At 45.5% G+C, this 18,881-nt stretch overlaps 3 protein-coding genes across 7 annotated transcripts in view; 1 reads left to right on the top strand and 2 right to left on the bottom strand.

Moving 5' to 3' along the window:
- The window catches only part of LOC125727919 (zona pellucida sperm-binding protein 4-like), a 47,028-nt gene that overhangs the window by 27,560 nt on the left and 587 nt on the right, over positions 1 to 18,881 (top strand). For 2 of the 5 annotated variants that reach the window (XM_049004918.1, XM_049004917.1), the window contains exons 2-6: positions 2,893 to 3,046; positions 18,121 to 18,154; positions 18,231 to 18,328; positions 18,401 to 18,558; positions 18,642 to 18,834. In XM_049004918.1, the coding sequence (XP_048860875.1) occupies positions 2,893 to 3,046; positions 18,121 to 18,154; positions 18,231 to 18,328; positions 18,401 to 18,558; positions 18,642 to 18,834 (637 nt within the window). Of the gene's footprint in view, positions 1 to 2,568; positions 2,810 to 2,892; positions 3,047 to 3,158; positions 3,257 to 3,328; positions 3,487 to 3,570; positions 3,764 to 3,840; positions 3,989 to 4,062; positions 4,139 to 18,120; positions 18,155 to 18,230; positions 18,329 to 18,400; positions 18,559 to 18,641; positions 18,835 to 18,881 lie in introns of those variants that run through there. The other 3 variants (XM_049004916.1, XM_049004921.1, XM_049004922.1) reach the window with 3 other exon arrangements.
- On the bottom strand, positions 6,638 to 8,981 carry LOC125727927 (lectin-like). Its single transcript, XM_049004934.1, has 6 exons — positions 8,836 to 8,981; positions 8,070 to 8,166; positions 7,727 to 7,836; positions 7,453 to 7,593; positions 7,216 to 7,327; positions 6,638 to 6,860 (listed from the first exon to the last, which is right to left on the bottom strand). Exons 2-6 carry the CDS (start codon positions 8,137 to 8,139, stop codon positions 6,766 to 6,768), a joined length of 528 nt encoding a protein of 175 aa, XP_048860891.1. The 5' UTR covers positions 8,140 to 8,166; positions 8,836 to 8,981; the 3' UTR covers positions 6,638 to 6,765.
- On the bottom strand, positions 12,674 to 14,523 carry LOC125727922 (zona pellucida sperm-binding protein 4-like). The gene is made up of 8 exons (XM_049004925.1): positions 14,262 to 14,523; positions 13,991 to 14,178; positions 13,815 to 13,912; positions 13,585 to 13,742; positions 13,308 to 13,500; positions 13,083 to 13,230; positions 12,933 to 13,008; positions 12,674 to 12,864 (listed from the first exon to the last, which is right to left on the bottom strand). Exons 1-8 carry the CDS (start codon positions 14,488 to 14,490, stop codon positions 12,752 to 12,754), a joined length of 1,203 nt encoding a protein of 400 aa, XP_048860882.1. The 5' UTR covers positions 14,491 to 14,523; the 3' UTR covers positions 12,674 to 12,751.

Genomic DNA, 18,881 nt, shown 5'->3' on the forward strand with positions numbered 1-18,881 from the left:
ACGGGATACAATTTTACACCCAAGGGGTGTAAAATAGTTACGGAAGTTTGTGGCAACTATTTTCACCCCTTGGGTTGCGAGTTTGCTTAGCAGGCGAAGTTATAATTATTAAAAAAGAAATATTATGGGTCCGTTTTGTCATACAGGTTTCTAATATACAAGATATTCAGATTTCGGTACTGTTGTGTATTATGCTTTCAAGTGGTCTGTACTGGACATGCGATTATTTAGACTCTTCGGACTTCAAGGTATTTTAATAAAACGTTTCAGTTCACGGGGTGGCATGGTGGTGCAGTGGTTAGCACTGTTGCCTCACGGGTACTCCGGCTTCACCCCGCAGTCCAAAAACATGCTGAGGCTAATTCGACTTGCTAAATTGCCCGTAGGTGTGCATGTGTGAGTGAATGGTGTGTGAGTGTGCCCTGCGATGGGCTGGCCCACAGTCCTGGGTTGTTCCCTGCCTCGTGCCTGTTGATTCCCGGATAGGACCCTCTCGTGACTCAGTAGGTTGGAAGATGGATGGATGGATGGATGGGTTTCAGTTCACTTTTGAAGATGATGAGTAAAATACTGCCACACAATGGCATTCCCCGCTGCCTACCCGGCTCATCCTTCCCCGCTGTCTGCCTGCCTGCCTGCACGCTCACCGCGATCGTAACACAAACAAGAGCAGTGCACATGTAAATTTAAAGCTCAGAATACAGATAGGATTTAAAACAAATTCTCATAAAATAGATAAATAAAACTGCATCTAAATTGTAAACAGCAAGACTTATGAATACCACCAGAACTGACCTGCATTCATAATTAAATTAACGAATCTAGGCAGCTAATTAAACCCTCACGTTACAGTATAGTGAAGTTGATTCGAAGCTTTAATATGACGTACATAGCCTGCTTACACGCAGTAGAAAACTAATAACTGGGTCTCCACATATACACTTACCACACAGACTTCAAGCAAGGACCAGCTTAATTTGCTAAAATAATAAAACACTATAATTCAGCAGGTGCACTAAAACATACATACGTACAAATACGCTGTATAAAAGATTATATCAGCACGAGCAGGACTCGTGGCTAATTTAAACGAGACATGGAGCAGACAGTGCGCAACGCTTTCATGCTGCTATTTTTAATGTACTACAAGTGTGTGAGCACCTCTCATGAGGAAGGTCATACAGTGTAATATGTTATAAATACCTGCTTAACTCCTGCTGTTATCAATACCGCGGGTGTGTTTTGAATCATGTAGGAGAGCGCGCCGCTGCCAGAGCTTGTAGCCAATGACGTCAATAAGCACAGGGTACAGTAGCGTCGGCAAGCCTTCAGGCATTATTTTAATACCCGACGACAAATCAAACATGTGTTATCCGTATATGATAAACTTCAGTGATAATTGCTCTCACTCAAGCAGCCACTAAACACAAACCATTGATTTCCAGTGGGTGCGCGCTGGAGTAACCGGCCTGGAAGCGCTCGTGCGCTTTTCGGACCTGGCGCTTGTACATCATGTACCCCAGCTTGGTCCTGGTGTAAAGCGTGTACCTAAAATGACAGTATGGGCAAGGAAATAGACACATTCATAGCTGCAGAGGAAATCTACAAAATTACGCAGAAACATCAACCAATACACTTTTGTCTCTTGAACAAATATATATTTTAAAACGCTGTTTCATGCCGACTGACTCGAAATCTTAACCGACGAGTGATGTAATCAGTCATATAGTGCAGGTTATTTTAAAATGTCGGGTTTAGTAACTCCGTTGATTATCAACCTTGCGCAGCCATTATTTTGCTTGTGGGAGATCCGACTATCTGACAGTAGCAGCATCAGCAAGTAAATCTGTAAAGTTTTATACAAGGAGCAGAGGTTTGTATATATTAGCTTAAAATCTTTCTTTATGTAACAGTTTTACTACCTTGTAAATAGTCTGTAAGTTTTGCAAACCACCCCAACGCTACTTATGTAGCTAATTTTAGGTTTATAGGGGAATAATACAGATTTCGGGTAAGATTTCGTGCGTGAGTGTCTGAAAGTGTGAGTGTCGCGCCAGATGCGTTATAATTGGCAAACCTCTATAAACCCTACATATTTATTGGAATTAATGAACCACAGAAACCGTATCCATATAATTAGAATGACCCGATTTCAGGCCATGCGTCACGCTATCCAGATAAATAAATGAAATATAATATATGTCAATACGTCCCGGTTTGGACACGCTGCCCATCTACGAAAGTTTAATATGCAGCAAACGTAGCTTAACCGACACACACATCAAACCACTAGACACACAAAGAGAGGTAACACTCTACTAACACCTAGACAGTAGAAATTCCTGTGATCGGCATCCAAAGCTGTAACTTCATCCATTTTATATTGAATGTACGATGAAAGGTATAGATAAGGTGGAATGAGTAAATATTGGGTGCAAATGACTCTAGTCGGATCCAAATCGATTCCAAGCAACCTCGTGCGGTTTCCCTATTAACCCGATTACTGAACTGAAACGCAAATCGAGACAAGGAGGTATTTAAAGAACTAATTCAGGCTCTTGCGCATCACTCACATCCATCATGGAGAAATCGCGCTGTATTCAGCAGCTTTGGGCTCACGCAAGCATTTTACTCGCTGTTCTTGCCGTCTCTTTCGCGCAGAAAACGGCTGTCAAGAATTTCGTTTCCGCTTCAGCCAAATGCCAAGTGTATGAGAGGATTCCATGTGGCGATCCTGCTTTCGGCCAGGCTGCTTGTGAAGCCATAAACTGCTGCTTTGATGGCCAGCAGTGTTACTATGGGAATGCAGGTGAGGCTGATGCTTTCCTAGCATGGTTCTTCTGGCAAGTATGTGTGATCTATTAAATGGGCGTGTGTGGATCCCTCTTGCAGTGACTGTGCAGTGCACAAGGGATGGTCAGTTTGTGGTTGTGGTGGCCAAGGATTCCACTGTGCCCCAGCTGGATGTGGCCAGTGTCTCCCTGCTGGGTGGAAATGCTGCCCCTTGCCTCCCTGTTGCCACTACAAATGCCTTTGCCATCTACACCTTCCCTGTGACTGCCTGTGGCACGGTGGTCAAGGTGGGTTGTGTCCTTGGGAGCAGGCTGTGTGTGAGGCTCTTGCTGAGGTTTGTAGCTTACCTGTGGTTCCCTTTCTAGGTGGATGGTGACTATGTAGTGTATGAGAACAGGATGACGTCTTCATATGAAGTTGGTGTGGGCCCCCTGGGATCCATCACAAGGGACTCCCTCTACGAGTGAGTGGAGTCTTTGGCCCTGTAGCCCTCCTTGCTGGTGTCTGTATCTGATGGCCTGCTGTTGCCTGGCAGGCTCCTCTTCCAGTGTAGGTATTGGGGTGCTGAGGTTGCTTCCCTGGTGGCCGCTGTGAATACAGTTCCACCACCTCTGCCAGTAGCTGCTCCAGGGCCTCTGCGGGTGGAGCTGAGGCTGGCAAATGGCCAGTGTTACACTAAAGGGTGTGATGAAGGTACGGTACAGCTTGACCCCTGCTGCTGTCCCTGTAGGTACATGGTGACTGGGTTTCCTTCCCCCCCCATGCTGGTATCTGCAGGAGCTGCTGCATATACCTCCTACTACCAGGACAGCGACTACCCTGTGACCAAGGTGTTGCGGCAGCCTGTATATGTTGAGGTTCGCATCCTGAATAGGACGGACCCCAACCTTGTCCTGGTTCTGGAGAACTGCTGGGCAACACCTGGCCTTGACCCTCTGAGCCTGCCTCAGTGGAACCTCCTGGTTGACAGGTGAGTGAGAAGCTGTCCCCTGAGGGGGCACTACCACCAAGAAAGAACCCTTCCTTACTTGAGGTCTCCTGGTACAGGTGCCCCTACCAAGGTGACAAGTACCAGACCACCTTGGTTCCTGTGGATGCTTCCTCTGGGCTTCCCTTCCCAACCCACTACAAGCGCTTCATTGTGAAGATGTTCGCATTTGTGGACCCAGCCTCCCAGCGACGTTATCAGGGGAAGGTATTGGCACTGCAAGCAGTGGCTGTTGGCTGACCTGTAAATGTGGAATAATGCAAGCCCTGCTGTCCCTGCAGGGGTTCATCCACTGCAGTGTAGCTGTGTGCCGCCCATCGGCCACTGACAGCTGTGAGCAGAGGTGCTTCAGGAAAGGTGAGCTCCAGCCTGGCTTCCCTTCAGAATGGCTGTACGCATCTGACTCCTGCCTCCCTGCATTTCAGGTAGGGATGTTGCTGCTGCACACAAGAGCTCCTCCCCTGACACGACTGTGGTGTCCAGTGGGGAAATGCATCTGGTGGCCCCCAGAGTCGGACACATGGCTGGCCGGTGGTGATGGAAAGCTGCTCCTAGTGGGTGAATGTGTTCTCACAGCTGCTGTGGGCTTGTGCCTTAATAAAAGGTGTTGACTTTACATTCTGCTTGTCCTGTTCTCTCTGTGCATGGAGTGTTTTAGGGGGGGGGTGACTGGTTTAGGTGGACTTCTTGTGACTCGTTCCTCCAAATGAGATGGTGGCATCTCGTATAGCAGGAGCCACAAGAACACATCTCCCCACCCCAGAAGACTCTGTCTCCAGACATGACCCATGTGGCCAGGCTGTCTCTGCTGGCACAGAAATCGATGTGGCAACAGTGGACCCTTTACTTGTCCTTGCTGTAGGATGCAACCAGTCAAAGCCCTTTGGCTCTCACCAGGAACCTCCTCCTTGACAGCCTCTACTGGCAGAAACTGACTGTTCTACCAGGGTGAACTGCACATGGCATCTGACTAGGTGGACACTAACACCTATTGGAGTCAGCCCCAGCTGACACTGGGAAGTTCGGGGTAAGCAGTTGTGGAAAATGGATGGATATACTGGTCCCTTGATGCCTGCTATAAGGAGACTTTACTGTGTGTGAATGTATATTGTTACGACTGCTTGGCTCAAACAGTCCAAATGTGCAAAGGGAAACCAAACCGTAGCCTTCAAATGAATTTATTCACATAACCCATATATACAGTAAATACCGATCAGACAAACAGTCGAATAATCAACGGTAATTCCCCCAGGAGTATGTAGGTTAAGGCAGTTCAAGGGTGCTCCCCATTTAAGCAGGCATCTCATATCACCTCACCGCTCTGCAACGCACACAAATACAAAAAGGGGTGAAGCCATCGTAACGTGTGTGTGTGTGTATATATGGTGCAAGCAGGGAATAAACTAGCATTTTTGGCATTATCCAAGTTCAAAAGACCGAAAAAGCCAAATGCAAACTCGACTACCAGTAATAGCTGAAGGTAGAGGAGAGGTCCGGGGAAAAAAATCAAGCAACTAGTATCTTGCGTCGCTGAATTCTGCATCGAGGGAATTGCAAAACCACCGGGAATCAATTTAACTGTGACAGCGCCGTAGTTCAATTAGTTACACCTGGATTTTAAAACAAGATCTAACATATTGTACAAACATTACATTAAATTGTCAAATCTGGTTACATTTTATCATTCGTAGGATTTAGTAGAACGTCCCCGAGACATAAAATGTCTTATCCCAATCGATCAGATAGGAAACCTGCAAATTATTTTAAAAGCACAATATTAAGCACATGTATTATATATTATAATTCCTCCTCACCAGTGTTTGTGCGCACACAGGATTGCGTCTAAAGTGCTTTATTTTAGACTAATAATCTGTATGCAGAAATGTATGTTCATATACTTGTATAATAATAATTGTATAATTATAATAATTTAAGCTCACATACCTGTATGGTTTGTGTGGCGGCTGGATCCACGACAACAGCAAGCTTTGCTTCCCTGTCAATGACCAAGTAGCTGTAGTTGTCCGTAAGACGGGAAACGGCATTATTTTAATACCTGACGGCAGATCAAACGTGTTGTCCGTATGTAAGGCCACTTAAAAAAAAAATTGGTTCTCGTACTTTTTTTGGAGGGGGTGGGTCGGGCGGGAGGGATTTTTAATTTTATTTTTTTACAAATTTTGATTGTTTGGACTTTCAAATATGTAGGAAAATACATACCGAAGAGAGCAGACCTTAGTACGCCTCCTCAGTTCTTCCAGTTTGTTGCGTTTCAAATATATTAAATATAAGAAAATACAAGAATGTAAATTCCTTGATCCATGTGTAGCTCATAAATGCCTTCCCAACTATGGATTTGGGTATTTTATGCTGATGTTTCATTCGTGAATATAAAAATGATACTATTTGAAACCAATATTCTGTTTGTCATTCCCATTCTAAATGGGAACTGGTCCCACCTCCCCTCAAGGCACAAGGAAGACACATCTCGGCTCTTCTCTGTCCTGGCACCTAAGTGGTGGAATGAACTCCCTAGATGTCCGAACAGCTGAATCCTTGAATGTCTTCAAGCGACGACTCAAAACATTCCTTTTTCAGAAATACCTGACGTAGAACTTCTGTATTCTTACTCGGCTCTTTTCTGGTGTGTGTGTGTGTGTTTTAAAAAATAAAATAAAAATCTGCACTACTCAACGGAGTTCAGACAGATGGTATTCATAGCTTGGGTCCTTATTGAACTAGCATCGGAAATTCATCGCAGAGTCTCAAAGCACTTATGCAAGTCGCTCTGGCTAAGGGCGTCTTCCAAATACTGTAAATGCATTTAAACTATTTAATAAGAATGCAATCATATGGTTGGTATTTAGTTCGTTGTTTATTTTGCACGAGTTTAGCGAAGCATTTCAAAATTTTGCACAAATCTTCCCCGCTTATCATGTGCCGTCTGATTTTTACAAGCCGTGCCGTAGAGCGATTCCAGCATTTCAGTCTTCCGGCTCCTGCTGCCACTTGTGCCATTTGAAGGCGCAGATGAAAGGTTTCCGTTTGATGCACCAGTCATCATTCCATTCTCCCAAGTCTGCAAGAAGTCACACAGGCTGAAGCAAACCCTCTTCATAATACCATAAACTTGTTATATAAAAATCGGCATATTTCTCAAAACACTACTGAAGTTCCACTAAAAGAAAAAGAGCAAGTAAAATTCAGAAAATTTTAGACAGGATTACAGTCAGGTGAGGAGATGCCTTGTCCGGCAGAGTTTGTTCTTTAGTTAATGTTTCTGCTGGGAAAATTCACTTTGGACAAAGGAGTTCAAGTAGATTTGGTCAATTACAGTATAAAATGTTCTGCAAGTAACCATTTTCCATGATTCCCTCTGGCTACTTTCCCCTACATCACTCTTCTCCCATCTACACCACTCTCCATTCTCTTACCTTTCCAGTTCATCTCCACACAGTTCTCATGATTTCCAGCATCATCTGGTTGATCTGGAACCCATTTCTCAAAATCCCAAGCAGAACCATCTGTCCAGATGAATGTACTTGACTGTTAGGGGAGAGAGAGCGATATCACAGGTCACTAGTCTGATATTACCATCCCAGGCTCACAGTAACATTACAAGGCACATGGACATCCCTGCCCTGTTCCCACGTCTCCCTGCGCTCCATCACCTGACCAAACCTTTGACCGCCCAACCAGATCCTTGGTGAGGAGGGGTTGTATTCCAACACGATGGCCAAGACATCCGCATTTGTTTGTTCATCGTGCACGGAGACCAGGTGACCCCCTGAAGCTGCCTGCCTGCAAGCAGACTGGTACACAAAAGGAACAATTAATCTGAATGCAGTATAGAAGTAATACAGATGTTGGCTCTGATACTGTTAGAATGAAATGCTTACAGATGTGCTACAAAATGAGGCACCTGGAGGACGGTTTGGGCTTTACCTCGGCATCGGCAAAGGAGCTTGGTGTGTTGAAATACTTTGCACAGTAGCGGCCCACTTTGTGCCAGTAGCGTTTACCACACTGCTTTGGGAAGTGGAGATCTACATTGTCTAGGGGAGCAGAGAAAACAATCCCATGGGGCTGTGCTATAACACTGTTCTCTGACATTATCTAATCATACAAACATGTCTGGGAAACAGCCTTTAACTAGGACTGAGGTAACATACGGAATCAAACCAAGCTAAACAAAATCATTTGGATTTGGTCCTGAATGCCCCAGGCTTATGTCTGACCCTCCGCACAATGGCCTGCAAGTGATCAGGATGGCTTTCAGAACACTGACCATCAGCCATTGCAGCAGGCATGGCAGCCAGGCAGAGGAGTGCAACCCCCAGCAAGCTTGGAGTCCTCATGTCTTGGTTCAGTCCCACAGCAACTCTCTGCAGAGCAAATTAGAGGTTAGTTCCTTTATATGATGATCCCCCAATACCATGGTGATTAGACACCACATGCTTGGTATTATACAATTAAAGAATTACAGCACTATTGCCACTGGAAAAACAGCATCGTATTTGTGCACAAGTGGTTCAAGTTTATTATACCACCTCAGAAGACTGCCTGACGGCATAAAGGGAGACAGCTCCCTCTAGTGGTATGTGGAGTTGTCACGTACCGTCGTTTGAGAACCACAGGTGTACACGATCAGCGGGAGTTGACACCGAATAGACAGCACTTAATATGAAGCCACCTTGGCAAGTACCGATAAGGACAGAAGTTAAAATGTGTATCCCTGACAAGAAGCAAATTCACACATGTTCCACCCACAGACGTACCACAAGAGAACGATCACGTCAACGGACCCTGTAAGGCCGGAGCCCACGCCAAAACTGAGGAATAATGCAACTGGAAGCAAGAGAGCCAATGGTCCCCAATATGTAGGGCTCTGGCAAGCCCACCACCACCTCTGCCTACTCCGCAGGTACCACTACCCCCGCTAATTCTGAAACTCCTACAGTTCAACTGAGAAGGGTGGGAGGACTGCCCTATAACACTGAGTCAATACAGCAGCAACATCATACAAAACCATACGCAGAATTTCGACAACTCGCCTTTGAAGATCTGTGACTCTTCTTTCCTTCGTTTTCTGGTTCATTCTGTACTTTTTATATACTTTTGTTACCCCCCTGTTGTTCCGATTCCCGTGTGTGCCACGCCCCCTCGTTTGCCTCGTGTGGAATCCGCGTGTCTTCAGCTGTTTCTAGTTGTGTTGATTAGTTTGGTGTATTTAAGTCCGTATCTGTGTGTGTGTCTCCTTAGTCCGGTCATTGACGTCGTTCTGTGGTATGGAGTTAGAACCCTGCCAATACGTCACAAATACACAGAACACGTTTCACAAATGCCCCACGATCGGTAAACAAACCGGATGTAATTCAAAAATAACGAGCAATTCGCAAACGTGCACATCATGCTGTACAAATACAAAACATACGTCTCACACAAACACAATGCGCTTCGCAAATACAAGACACTGCTGTCAAACCAACACAATGCGTTTTGCTAATACAAATGCAGCTAGCAAAAACGAAAAGAGCGTCTTCCACAAGTATAAATACAGAATAAAACCACTAAGAAATATTTCGTCATTGTTGTTGGTGATTTTTTACATTTCCTACAAGTACACAGCAAGGTAAAACATTTGTGGATCCCGTGACTTTTGGCACCGTTATTCCACGCGAATAGGATGAGCTCCCAGGCAGCAGGTGGCGCCAGAGGGGAGCAGCGTCCAATTCAGCTCATTCAACCTTCGATTCGTGGAGCTCTATTGTTCTACCGGAGATCGGGGAGAGCGCGGGGTGCGGAGCGTCACGTATGAGCGGTCAACAGATAAATATTTTTATCTATCAGATATCATATTTCAACATAGTTAACTCTAATAACGACGTGTAACGTGAAAATAATCATTTTAACCGTATTGTAGACACTGCAGTTAGTTGATGTTTGTGCTATGCAAACTTTTTTAAAATCCAGCATATGTATTTTTTATTAACAACTAAAGTAATAGTAGTCACGCCGGACGAACGTAGGGCGAATAGCAATATTTTCAGAGTCGTGATCTCGGATGGTCTCGAAATAAAATCCCGAGACCGAGACGGGACCCGAGTACTACAACCCTACTGTTTCCTTTTTAGGCCACTTAAAAAAAAAAATGGTTCTCGTCCTTTTTTTTTGGAGGGGGTGGGTCGGACGGGAGGGATTTAAAAATTTTTTTTTTTTTACAAATTTTGATTGTTTGGACTTTCAAATATGTAAGAAAATACATATTTGAAAATACATACCGAAGAGAGCAGACCTACTTAGTACGCCTCCTCAGTTCTTCCAGTTTGTTGCGTTTCAAATATATTAAATGTAAGAAAATACAAGAATGTAAATTCCTTGATCCATGTGTATCTCATAAATGCCTTCCCAACTATGGATTTGGATACTTTTGCTGATGTTTCATTCGTGAATATAAAAATGATACTATTTGAAACCAATATTCTGTTTGTCATTCCCATTCTAAATGAACAACCAAGATTTTAAAATATATATCTAGAAAGAAAGTGTATTAAAACATGTTAAAACACGAGGAATTTACAAAATACAGGAACCTGAATGGTTGACCAAGGAAATGCAACTCTACAAACAAGTACTTAAGAACATGTACCACATAACCTCCCCAGATTTAAATCTTTGCACCAGCCCATCTCAGGTAGAGACAAATTTAGGTTCATGAAACCATTCCAAGACTAGGATTACACAATGTGGATCAATCGTCGATGTGGAATGCGCGGGAAATTCAAATTTCATCATTCTTGGGCATTTTCCATGCAATTTTTACGAAATAAAATAAAAATTCGGGTCGGAGGCATTTCGGCGGGTCGGGCGGGGACGAGAACCAATTTTTTTTTTTTTTAAGTGGCCTAATAAACTTCAGTGATAATCGCTCTCCCTCACGCAGCCATTAAACACAAACCATTCATTTCCACTGGGTGCGCGCTGGAGTGACCGGCCGGGAAGCTGCGCTTTGCGGACCTGGCGCTTGTAGAACATGTACCCCAGCTTGGTCCTGGTGTAAAGCGTGTACCTAAAATGACAGTATGGACAAGGAAATCGACACATTCATAGCTGCAGAGGAAATCTGTAAAATTACGCAGAAACTTCATCCGATACATCTTTGTCCCTTGAGCAAATATAATTTAAAACGTTTCATGCCGACTGCCTCGAAATAACCGACGAGTGATGTAATCAGTCATATAGTGCAGGTTATTTTAAAATGTCGGGTTTAGTAACTCCGTTGATTATCAACCTTGCGCAGCCATTATTTTGCTTGTGGGAGATCCGACTATCTGACAGTAGCAGCATCAGCAAGTAAATCTGTAAAGTTTTATACAAGCAGAGGTTTGTATATATTACCTTCAAATCTTTCACAGTCCAGCAGTAGTGAAAATACAAGCAATGCAGCCAAATGTAATAGCAGTGCTAGATGCTACACGAAAAGCACGTATACCTCTATATCATTGGTCACACTGTTTTCCCATGTTCCCTGTTGGCCACATGGCTCAAGGTGCTGCGCATGCCGCTGCCTGTGATCCCCCGTCTTGTGCCTCGTCTGTTTTTGCAGTTCGCTAAATTTGGTTCCCTTGTTTCAGTTTAGTCCCCTTTTCATTTGTATTCGGTGTTGGTTTTTACTGTCAGTTTTCACCATTGTTAGATTCTAACAATGTTTTAGTTTCACCTGTGAGCTGTTTACCCAGTCTTTATTCTCACCTGTCGTGTTAGTCATGTTACCCAGTTTCAAACCTCCAGTGGTTCATTGATTGTGAATGTTTTTGATTCTTGATATGTTTACTACATATTTCATACTGCCTGCCTATTTTGAGAGTCTATTCTTCCCTCTTGGTTTTTGACCACTCGTGGGCCTTCTGCATTTGAGTTCTTAGTTTTGTTTGAATAAATCCCCATTTGCTGTGAGCTGCAAGTGCATCGTCCATTTGTTGGCATCATGCCTTGTTCCCATATGCAGAGATCGTATTACTGCAAAAGGACCACAAAGCTATGACTAGCAGCTAAGTGTCCAATGAAGACCAGGTCCTCACTACACAATCCCTTGGTGAGGCCTAGTTCACATGCAACTTGCCCTTTCCGCAATCCCATCCGATTTAAGCTTAACATGCTGGCAAGAACAAATTTAACAGCGAATGGTGAACACTGGTCTAATGTGTTCAGTAATGCTAGTATGCCCAGTGGGGTTGGGCAGCCAATTGAGCTGAAGCCTCCAGAGATTTCTCTCCCTTTGGAGAAAAACCTGTCATCTGGCTCTCATTCCCCCTATTTGTGTTACGGGAGATGTGAAGGACCTTGTGATGTGAATTACATTCAGTGCCTTTCATGCAAAGTAGAAAATGCAGTTACCTGTGAACCTTCCCCAGTTCATAGGATCTCCACATACTGCAAGACCAGTTTGCCAACCTCTACTGTGGTAAGAGGCTCCAGTAAGAAGCTACATCACCGACAGCCATTAGGTTATGGTGCTAGGGTGGGTGGTGTTCTAGTCAGATGCCATGTGTAGTTCACCCTGGTAGAACAGTCAGTTTCTGCCAGTAGAGGCTGTCAAGGAGGAGGTTCCTGGTGACAGCCAAAGGGCTTTGACTGGTTGCATCCTACAGCAAGGACAAGTAAAGGGTCCACTGTTGCCACATCAATTTCAGTGCCAGCAGAGACAGCCTGGCCACATGGGTCATGTCTGGAGACAGAGTCTTCTGGGGTGGGGAAATGTGTTCTTGTGGCTCCTGCTATACGAGATGCCACCATCTCATTTGGAGGAACGAGTCACAAGAAGTCCACCTAAACCAGTCACCCCCCCCCCTAAAACACTCCATGCACAGAGAGAACAGGACAAGCAGAATGTAAAGTCAACACCTTTTATTAAGGCACAAGCCCACAGCAGCTGTGAGAACACATTCACCCACTAGGAGCAGCTTTCCATCACCACCGGCCAGCCATGTGTCCGACTCTGGGGGCCACCAGATGCATTTCCCCACTGGACACCACAGTCGTGTCAGGGGAGGAGCTCTTGTGTGCAGCAGCAACATCCCTACCTGAAATGCAGGGAGGCAGGAGTCAGATGCGTACAGCCATTCTGAAGGGAAGCCAGGCTGGAGCTCACCTTTCCTGAAGCACCTCTGCTCACAGCTGTCAGTGGCCGATGGGCGGCACACAGCTACACTGCAGTGGATGAACCCCTGCAGGGACAGCAGGGCTTGCATTATTCCACATTTACAGGTCAGCCAACAGCCACTGCTTGCAGTGCCAATACCTTCCCCTGATAACGTCGCTGGGAGGCTGGGTCCACAAATGCGAACATCTTCACAATGAAGCGCTTGTAGTGGGTTGGGAAGGGAAGCCCAGAGGAAGCATCCACAGGAACCAAGGTGGTCTGGTACTTGTCACCTTGGTAGGGGCACCTGTACCAGGAGACCTCAAGTAAGGAAGGCTTCTTCCTTGGTGGTAGTGCCCCCTCAGGGGACAGCTTCTCACTCACCTGTCAACCAGGAGGTTCCACTGAGGCAGGCTCAGAGGGTCAAGGCCAGGTGTTGCCCAGCAGTTCTCCAGAACCAGGACAAGGTTGGGGTCCGTCCTATTCAGGATGCGAACCTCAACATATACAGGCTGCCGCAACACCTTGGTCACAGGGTAGTCGCTGTCCTGGTAGTAGGAGGTATATGCAGCAGCTCCTGCAGATACCAGCATGGGGGGGGAAGGAAACCCAGTCACCATGTACCTACAGGGACAGCAGCAGGGCTCAAGCTGTACCGTACCTTCATCACACCCTTTAGTGTAACACTGGCCATTTGCCAGCCTCAGCTCCACCCGCAGAGGCCCTGGAGCAGCTACTGGCAGAGGTGGTGGAACTGTATTCACAGCGGCCACCAGGGAAGCAACCTCAGCACCCCAATACCTACACTGGAAGAGGAGCCTGCCAGGCAACAGCAGGCCATCAGATACAGACACCAGCAAGGAGGGCTACAGGGCCAAAGACTCCACTCACTCGTAGAGGGAGTCCCTTGTGATGGATCCCAGGGGGCCCACACCAACTTCATATGAAGACGTCATCCTGTTCTCATACACTACATAGTCACCATCCACCTAGAAAGGGAACCACAGGTAAGCTACAAACCTCAGCAAGAGCCTCACACACAGCCTGCTCCCAAGGACACAACCCACCTTGACCACCGTGCCACAGGCAGTCACAGGGAAGGTGTAGATGGCAAAGGCATTTGTAGTGGCAACAGGGAGGCAAGGGGCAGCATTTCCACCCAGCAGGGAGACACTGGCCACATCCAGCTGGGGCACAGTGGAATCCTTGGCCACCACAACCACAAACTGACCATCCCTTGTGCACTGCACAGTCACTGCAAGAGGGATCCACACACGCCCATTTAATAGATCACACATACTTGCCAGAAGAACCATGCTAGGAAAGCATCAGCCTCACCTGCATTCCCATAGTAACACTGCTGGCCATCAAAGCAGCAGTTTATGGCTTCACAAGCAGCCTGGCCGAAAGCAGGATCGCCACATGGAATCCTCTCATACACTTGGCATTTGGCTGAAGCGGAAACGAAATTCTTGACAGCCGTTTTCTGCGCGAAAGAGACGGCAAGAACAGCGAGTAAAATGCTTGCGTGAGCCCAAAGCTGCTGAATACAGCGCGATTTCTCCATGATGGATGTGAGTGATACGCAAGAGCCTGAATTAGTTCTTTAAATACCTCCTTGTCTCGATTTGCGTTTCAGTTCAGTAATCGGGTTAATAGGGAAACCGCACGAGGTTGCTTGGAATCGATTTGGATCCGACTAGAGTCATTTGCACCCAATATTTACTCATTCCACCTTATCTATACCTTTCATCGTACATTCAATATAAAATGGATGAAGTTACAGCTTTGGATGCCGATCACAGGAATTTCTACTGTCTAGGTGTTAGTAGAGTGTTACCTCTCTTTGTGTGTCTAGTGGTTTGATGTGTGTGTCGGTTAAGCTACGTTTGCTGCATATTAAACTTTCGTAGATGGGCAGCGTGTCCAAACCGGGACGTATTGACATATATTATATTTCATTTATTTATCTGGATAGCGTGACGCATGGCCTGAAATCGGGTCATTCTAATTATATGGATACGGTTTCTGTGGTTCATTAATTCCAATAAATATGTAGGGTTTATAGAGGTTTGCCAATTATAACGCATCTGGCGCGACACTCACACTTTCAGACACTCACGCACGAAATCTTACCCGAAATCTGTATTATTCCCCTATAAACCTAAAATTAGCTACATAAGTAGCGTTGGGGTGGTTTGCAAAACTTACAGACTATTTACAAGGTAGTAAAACTGTTACATAAAGAAAGATTTTAAGCTAATATATACAAACCTCTGCTTGTATAAAACTTTACAGATTTACTTGCTGATGCTGCTACTGTCAGATAGTCGGATCTCCCACAAGCAAAATAATGGCTGCGCAAGGTTGATAATCAACGGAGTTACTAAACCCGACATTTTAAAATAACCTGCACTATATGACTGATTACATCACTCGTCGGTTAAGATTTCGAGTCAGTCGGCATGAAACAGCGTTTTAAAATATATATTTGTTCAAGAGACAAAAGTGTATTGGTTGATGTTTCTGCGTAATTTTGTAGATTTCCTCTGCAGCTATGAATGTGTCTATTTCCTTGCCCATACTGTCATTTTAGGTACACGCTTTACACCAGGACCAAGCTGGGGTACATGATGTACAAGCGCCAGGTCCGAAAAGCGCACGAGCGCTTCCAGGCCGGTTACTCCAGCGCGCACCCACTGGAAATCAATGGTTTGTGTTTAGTGGCTGCTTGAGTGAGAGCAATTATCACTGAAGTTTATCATATACGGATAACACATGTTTGATTTGTCGTCGGGTATTAAAATAATGCCTGAAGGCTTGCCGACGCTACTGTACCCTGTGCTTATTGACGTCATTGGCTACAAGCTCTGGCAGCGGCGCGCTCTCCTACATGATTCAAAACACACCCGCGGTATTGATAACAGCAGGAGTTAAGCAGGTATTTATAACATATTACACTGTATGACCTTCCTCATGAGAGGTGCTCACACACTTGTAGTACATTAAAAATAGCAGCATGAAAGCGTTGCGCACTGTCTGCTCCATGTCTCGTTTAAATTAGCCACGAGTCCTGCTCGTGCTGATATAATCTTTTATACAGCGTATTTGTACGTATGTATGTTTTAGTGCACCTGCTGAATTATAGTGTTTTATTATTTTAGCAAATTAAGCTGGTCCTTGCTTGAAGTCTGTGTGGTAAGTGTATATGTGGAGACCCAGTTATTAGTTTTCTACTGCGTGTAAGCAGGCTATGTACGTCATATTAAAGCTTCGAATCAACTTCACTATACTGTAACGTGAGGGTTTAATTAGCTGCCTAGATTCGTTAATTTAATTATGAATGCAGGTCAGTTCTGGTGGTATTCATAAGTCTTGCTGTTTACAATTTAGATGCAGTTTTATTTATCTATTTTATGAGAATTTGTTTTAAATCCTATCTGTATTCTGAGCTTTAAATTTACATGTGCACTGCTCTTGTTTGTGTTACGATCGCGGTGAGCGTGCAGGCAGGCAGGCAGACAGCGGGGAAGGATGAGCCGGGTAGGCAGCGGGGAATGCCATTGTGTGGCAGTATTTTACTCATCATCTTCAAAAGTGAACTGAAACCCATCCATCCATCCATCCATCCATCCATCCATCTTCCAACCTACTGAGTCACGAGAGGGTCCTATCCGGGAATCAACAGGCACGAGGCAGGGAACAACCCAGGACTGTGGGCCAGCCCATCGCAGGGCACACTCACACACCATTCACTCACACATGCACACCTACGGGCAATTTAGCAAGTCGAATTAGCCTCAGCATGTTTTTGGACTGCGGGGTGAAGCCGGAGTACCCGTGAGGCAACAGTGCTAACCACTGCACCACCATGCCACCCCGTGAACTGAAACGTTTTATTAAAATACCTTGAAGTCCGAAGAGTCTAAATAATCGCATGTCCAGTACAGACCACTTGAAAGCATAATACACAACAGTACCGAAATCTGAATATCTTGTATATTAGAAACCTGTATGACAAAACGGACCCATAATATTTCTTTTTTAATAATTATAACTTCGCCTGCTAAGCAAACTCGCAACCCAAGGGGTGAAAATAGTTGCCACAAACTTCCGTAACTATTTTACACCCCTTGGGTGTAAAATTGTATCCCGTTAGTTTTATCCCGTTAAAACTGAAATCCCTTATTTTCGTAGCTGTTAAAGCTTGAATCTGTTTACTCGTTGTGTAACGCTGTGTGTGTACTTGATATCAGGATTCTCTGATTGTTAAAAGAAGTTATACACGGAAATATAAATGTCGTTGAAAGATATTTCAAGATTGAAGAAGAATTTTATGAGATGTGTTCGCCAATCCATGTTCACGTTAGTCTGCTCTATAGCCGAATTATTTATCTAGTGAGACCAGTATAATACCCTTCTGCGTTCAGGATGATATGCTGTAAATATATAATGTGCGCTTCACATAGAATTTAACTTATAATAATTAGATTTTGCACGCAGAACATAATAAATATAATATTAGGGATTTAGTGGGCTGCGTAGATATTAAGTAGATAAAGTGGAATGAGTAAATATTGGGTGCAAATGACTCTAGTCGGATCCAAGTCGATTCCAAGCAACCTCGTGCGGTTTCCCTATTAACCCGATTACTGAACAGAAACGCAAATCGAGACAAGGAGGTATTTAAAGAACTAATTCAGCCTCCTGTGCATCACTCACATCCATCATGGCGAAATCGCGCTGTATTCAGCAGCTTTGGGCTCACGCAAGCATTTTACTCGCTGTTCTTGCCGTCTCTTTCGCGCAGAAAACGGCTGTCAAGAATTTCGTTTCCGCTTCAGCCAAATGCCAAGTGTATGAGAGGGTTCCATGTGGCGATCCTGCTTTTGGCCAGGCTGCTTGTGAAGCCATAAACTGCTGCTTTGATGGCCAGCAGTGTTACTATGGGAATGCAGGTGAGGCTGATGCTTTCCTAGCATGGTTCTTCTGGCAAGTGTGTGTGTGATCTATTAAATGGGCGTGTGTGGATCCCTCTTGCAGTGATTGTGCAGTGCACAAGGGATGGTCAGTTTGTGGTTGTGGTGGCCAAGGATTCCACTGTGCCCCAGCTGGATGTGGCCAGTGTCTCCCTGCTGGGTGGAAATGCTGCCCCTTGCCTCCCTGTTGCCACTACGAATGCCTTTGCCATCTACACCTTCCCTGTGACTGCCTGTGGCACTGTGGTCAAGGTGGGTTGTGTCCTTGGGAGCAGGCTGTGTGAGGCTCTTGCTGAGGTTTGTAGCTTACCTGTGGTTCCCTTTCTAGGTGGATGGTGACTATGTAGTGTATGAGAACAGGATGACGTCTTCATATGAAGTTGGTGTGGGCCCCCTGGGATCCATCACAAGGGACTCCCTCTACGAGTGAGTGGAGTCTTTGGCCCTGTAGCCCTCCTTGCTGGTGTCTGTATCTGATGGCCTGCTGTTGCCTGGCAGGCTGCTCTTCCAGTGTAGGTATTGGGGTGCTGAGGTTGCTTCCCTGGTGGCCGCTGTGAATACAGTTCCACCACCTCTGCCAGTAGCTGCTCCAGGGCCTCTGCGGGTGGAGCTGAGGCTGGCAAATGGCCAGTGTTACACTAAAGGGTGTGATGAAGGTACGGTGCAGCTTGACCCCTGCTGCTGTCCCTGTAGGTACATGGTGACTGGGTTTCCTTCCCCCCCATGCTGGTATCTGCAGGAGCTGCTGCATATACCTCCTACTACCAGGACAGCGACTACCCTGTGACCAAGGTCTTGCGGCAGCCTGTATACGTTGAGGTTCGCATCCTGAATAGGACAGACCCCAACCTTGTCCTGGTTCTGGAGAACTGCTGGGCAACACCTGGCCTTGACCCTCTGAGCCTGCCTCAGTGGAGCCTCTTGGTTGATGGGTGAGTGAAAAGCTGGCCCCTGAGGGGGCACTACCACCAAGGAAGAA

This window comes from Brienomyrus brachyistius, unplaced genomic scaffold (assembly GCF_023856365.1).
Source record: "Brienomyrus brachyistius isolate T26 unplaced genomic scaffold, BBRACH_0.4 scaffold133, whole genome shotgun sequence".
Classification (NCBI taxonomy): Eukaryota; Metazoa; Chordata; class Actinopteri; order Osteoglossiformes; family Mormyridae; genus Brienomyrus; species Brienomyrus brachyistius.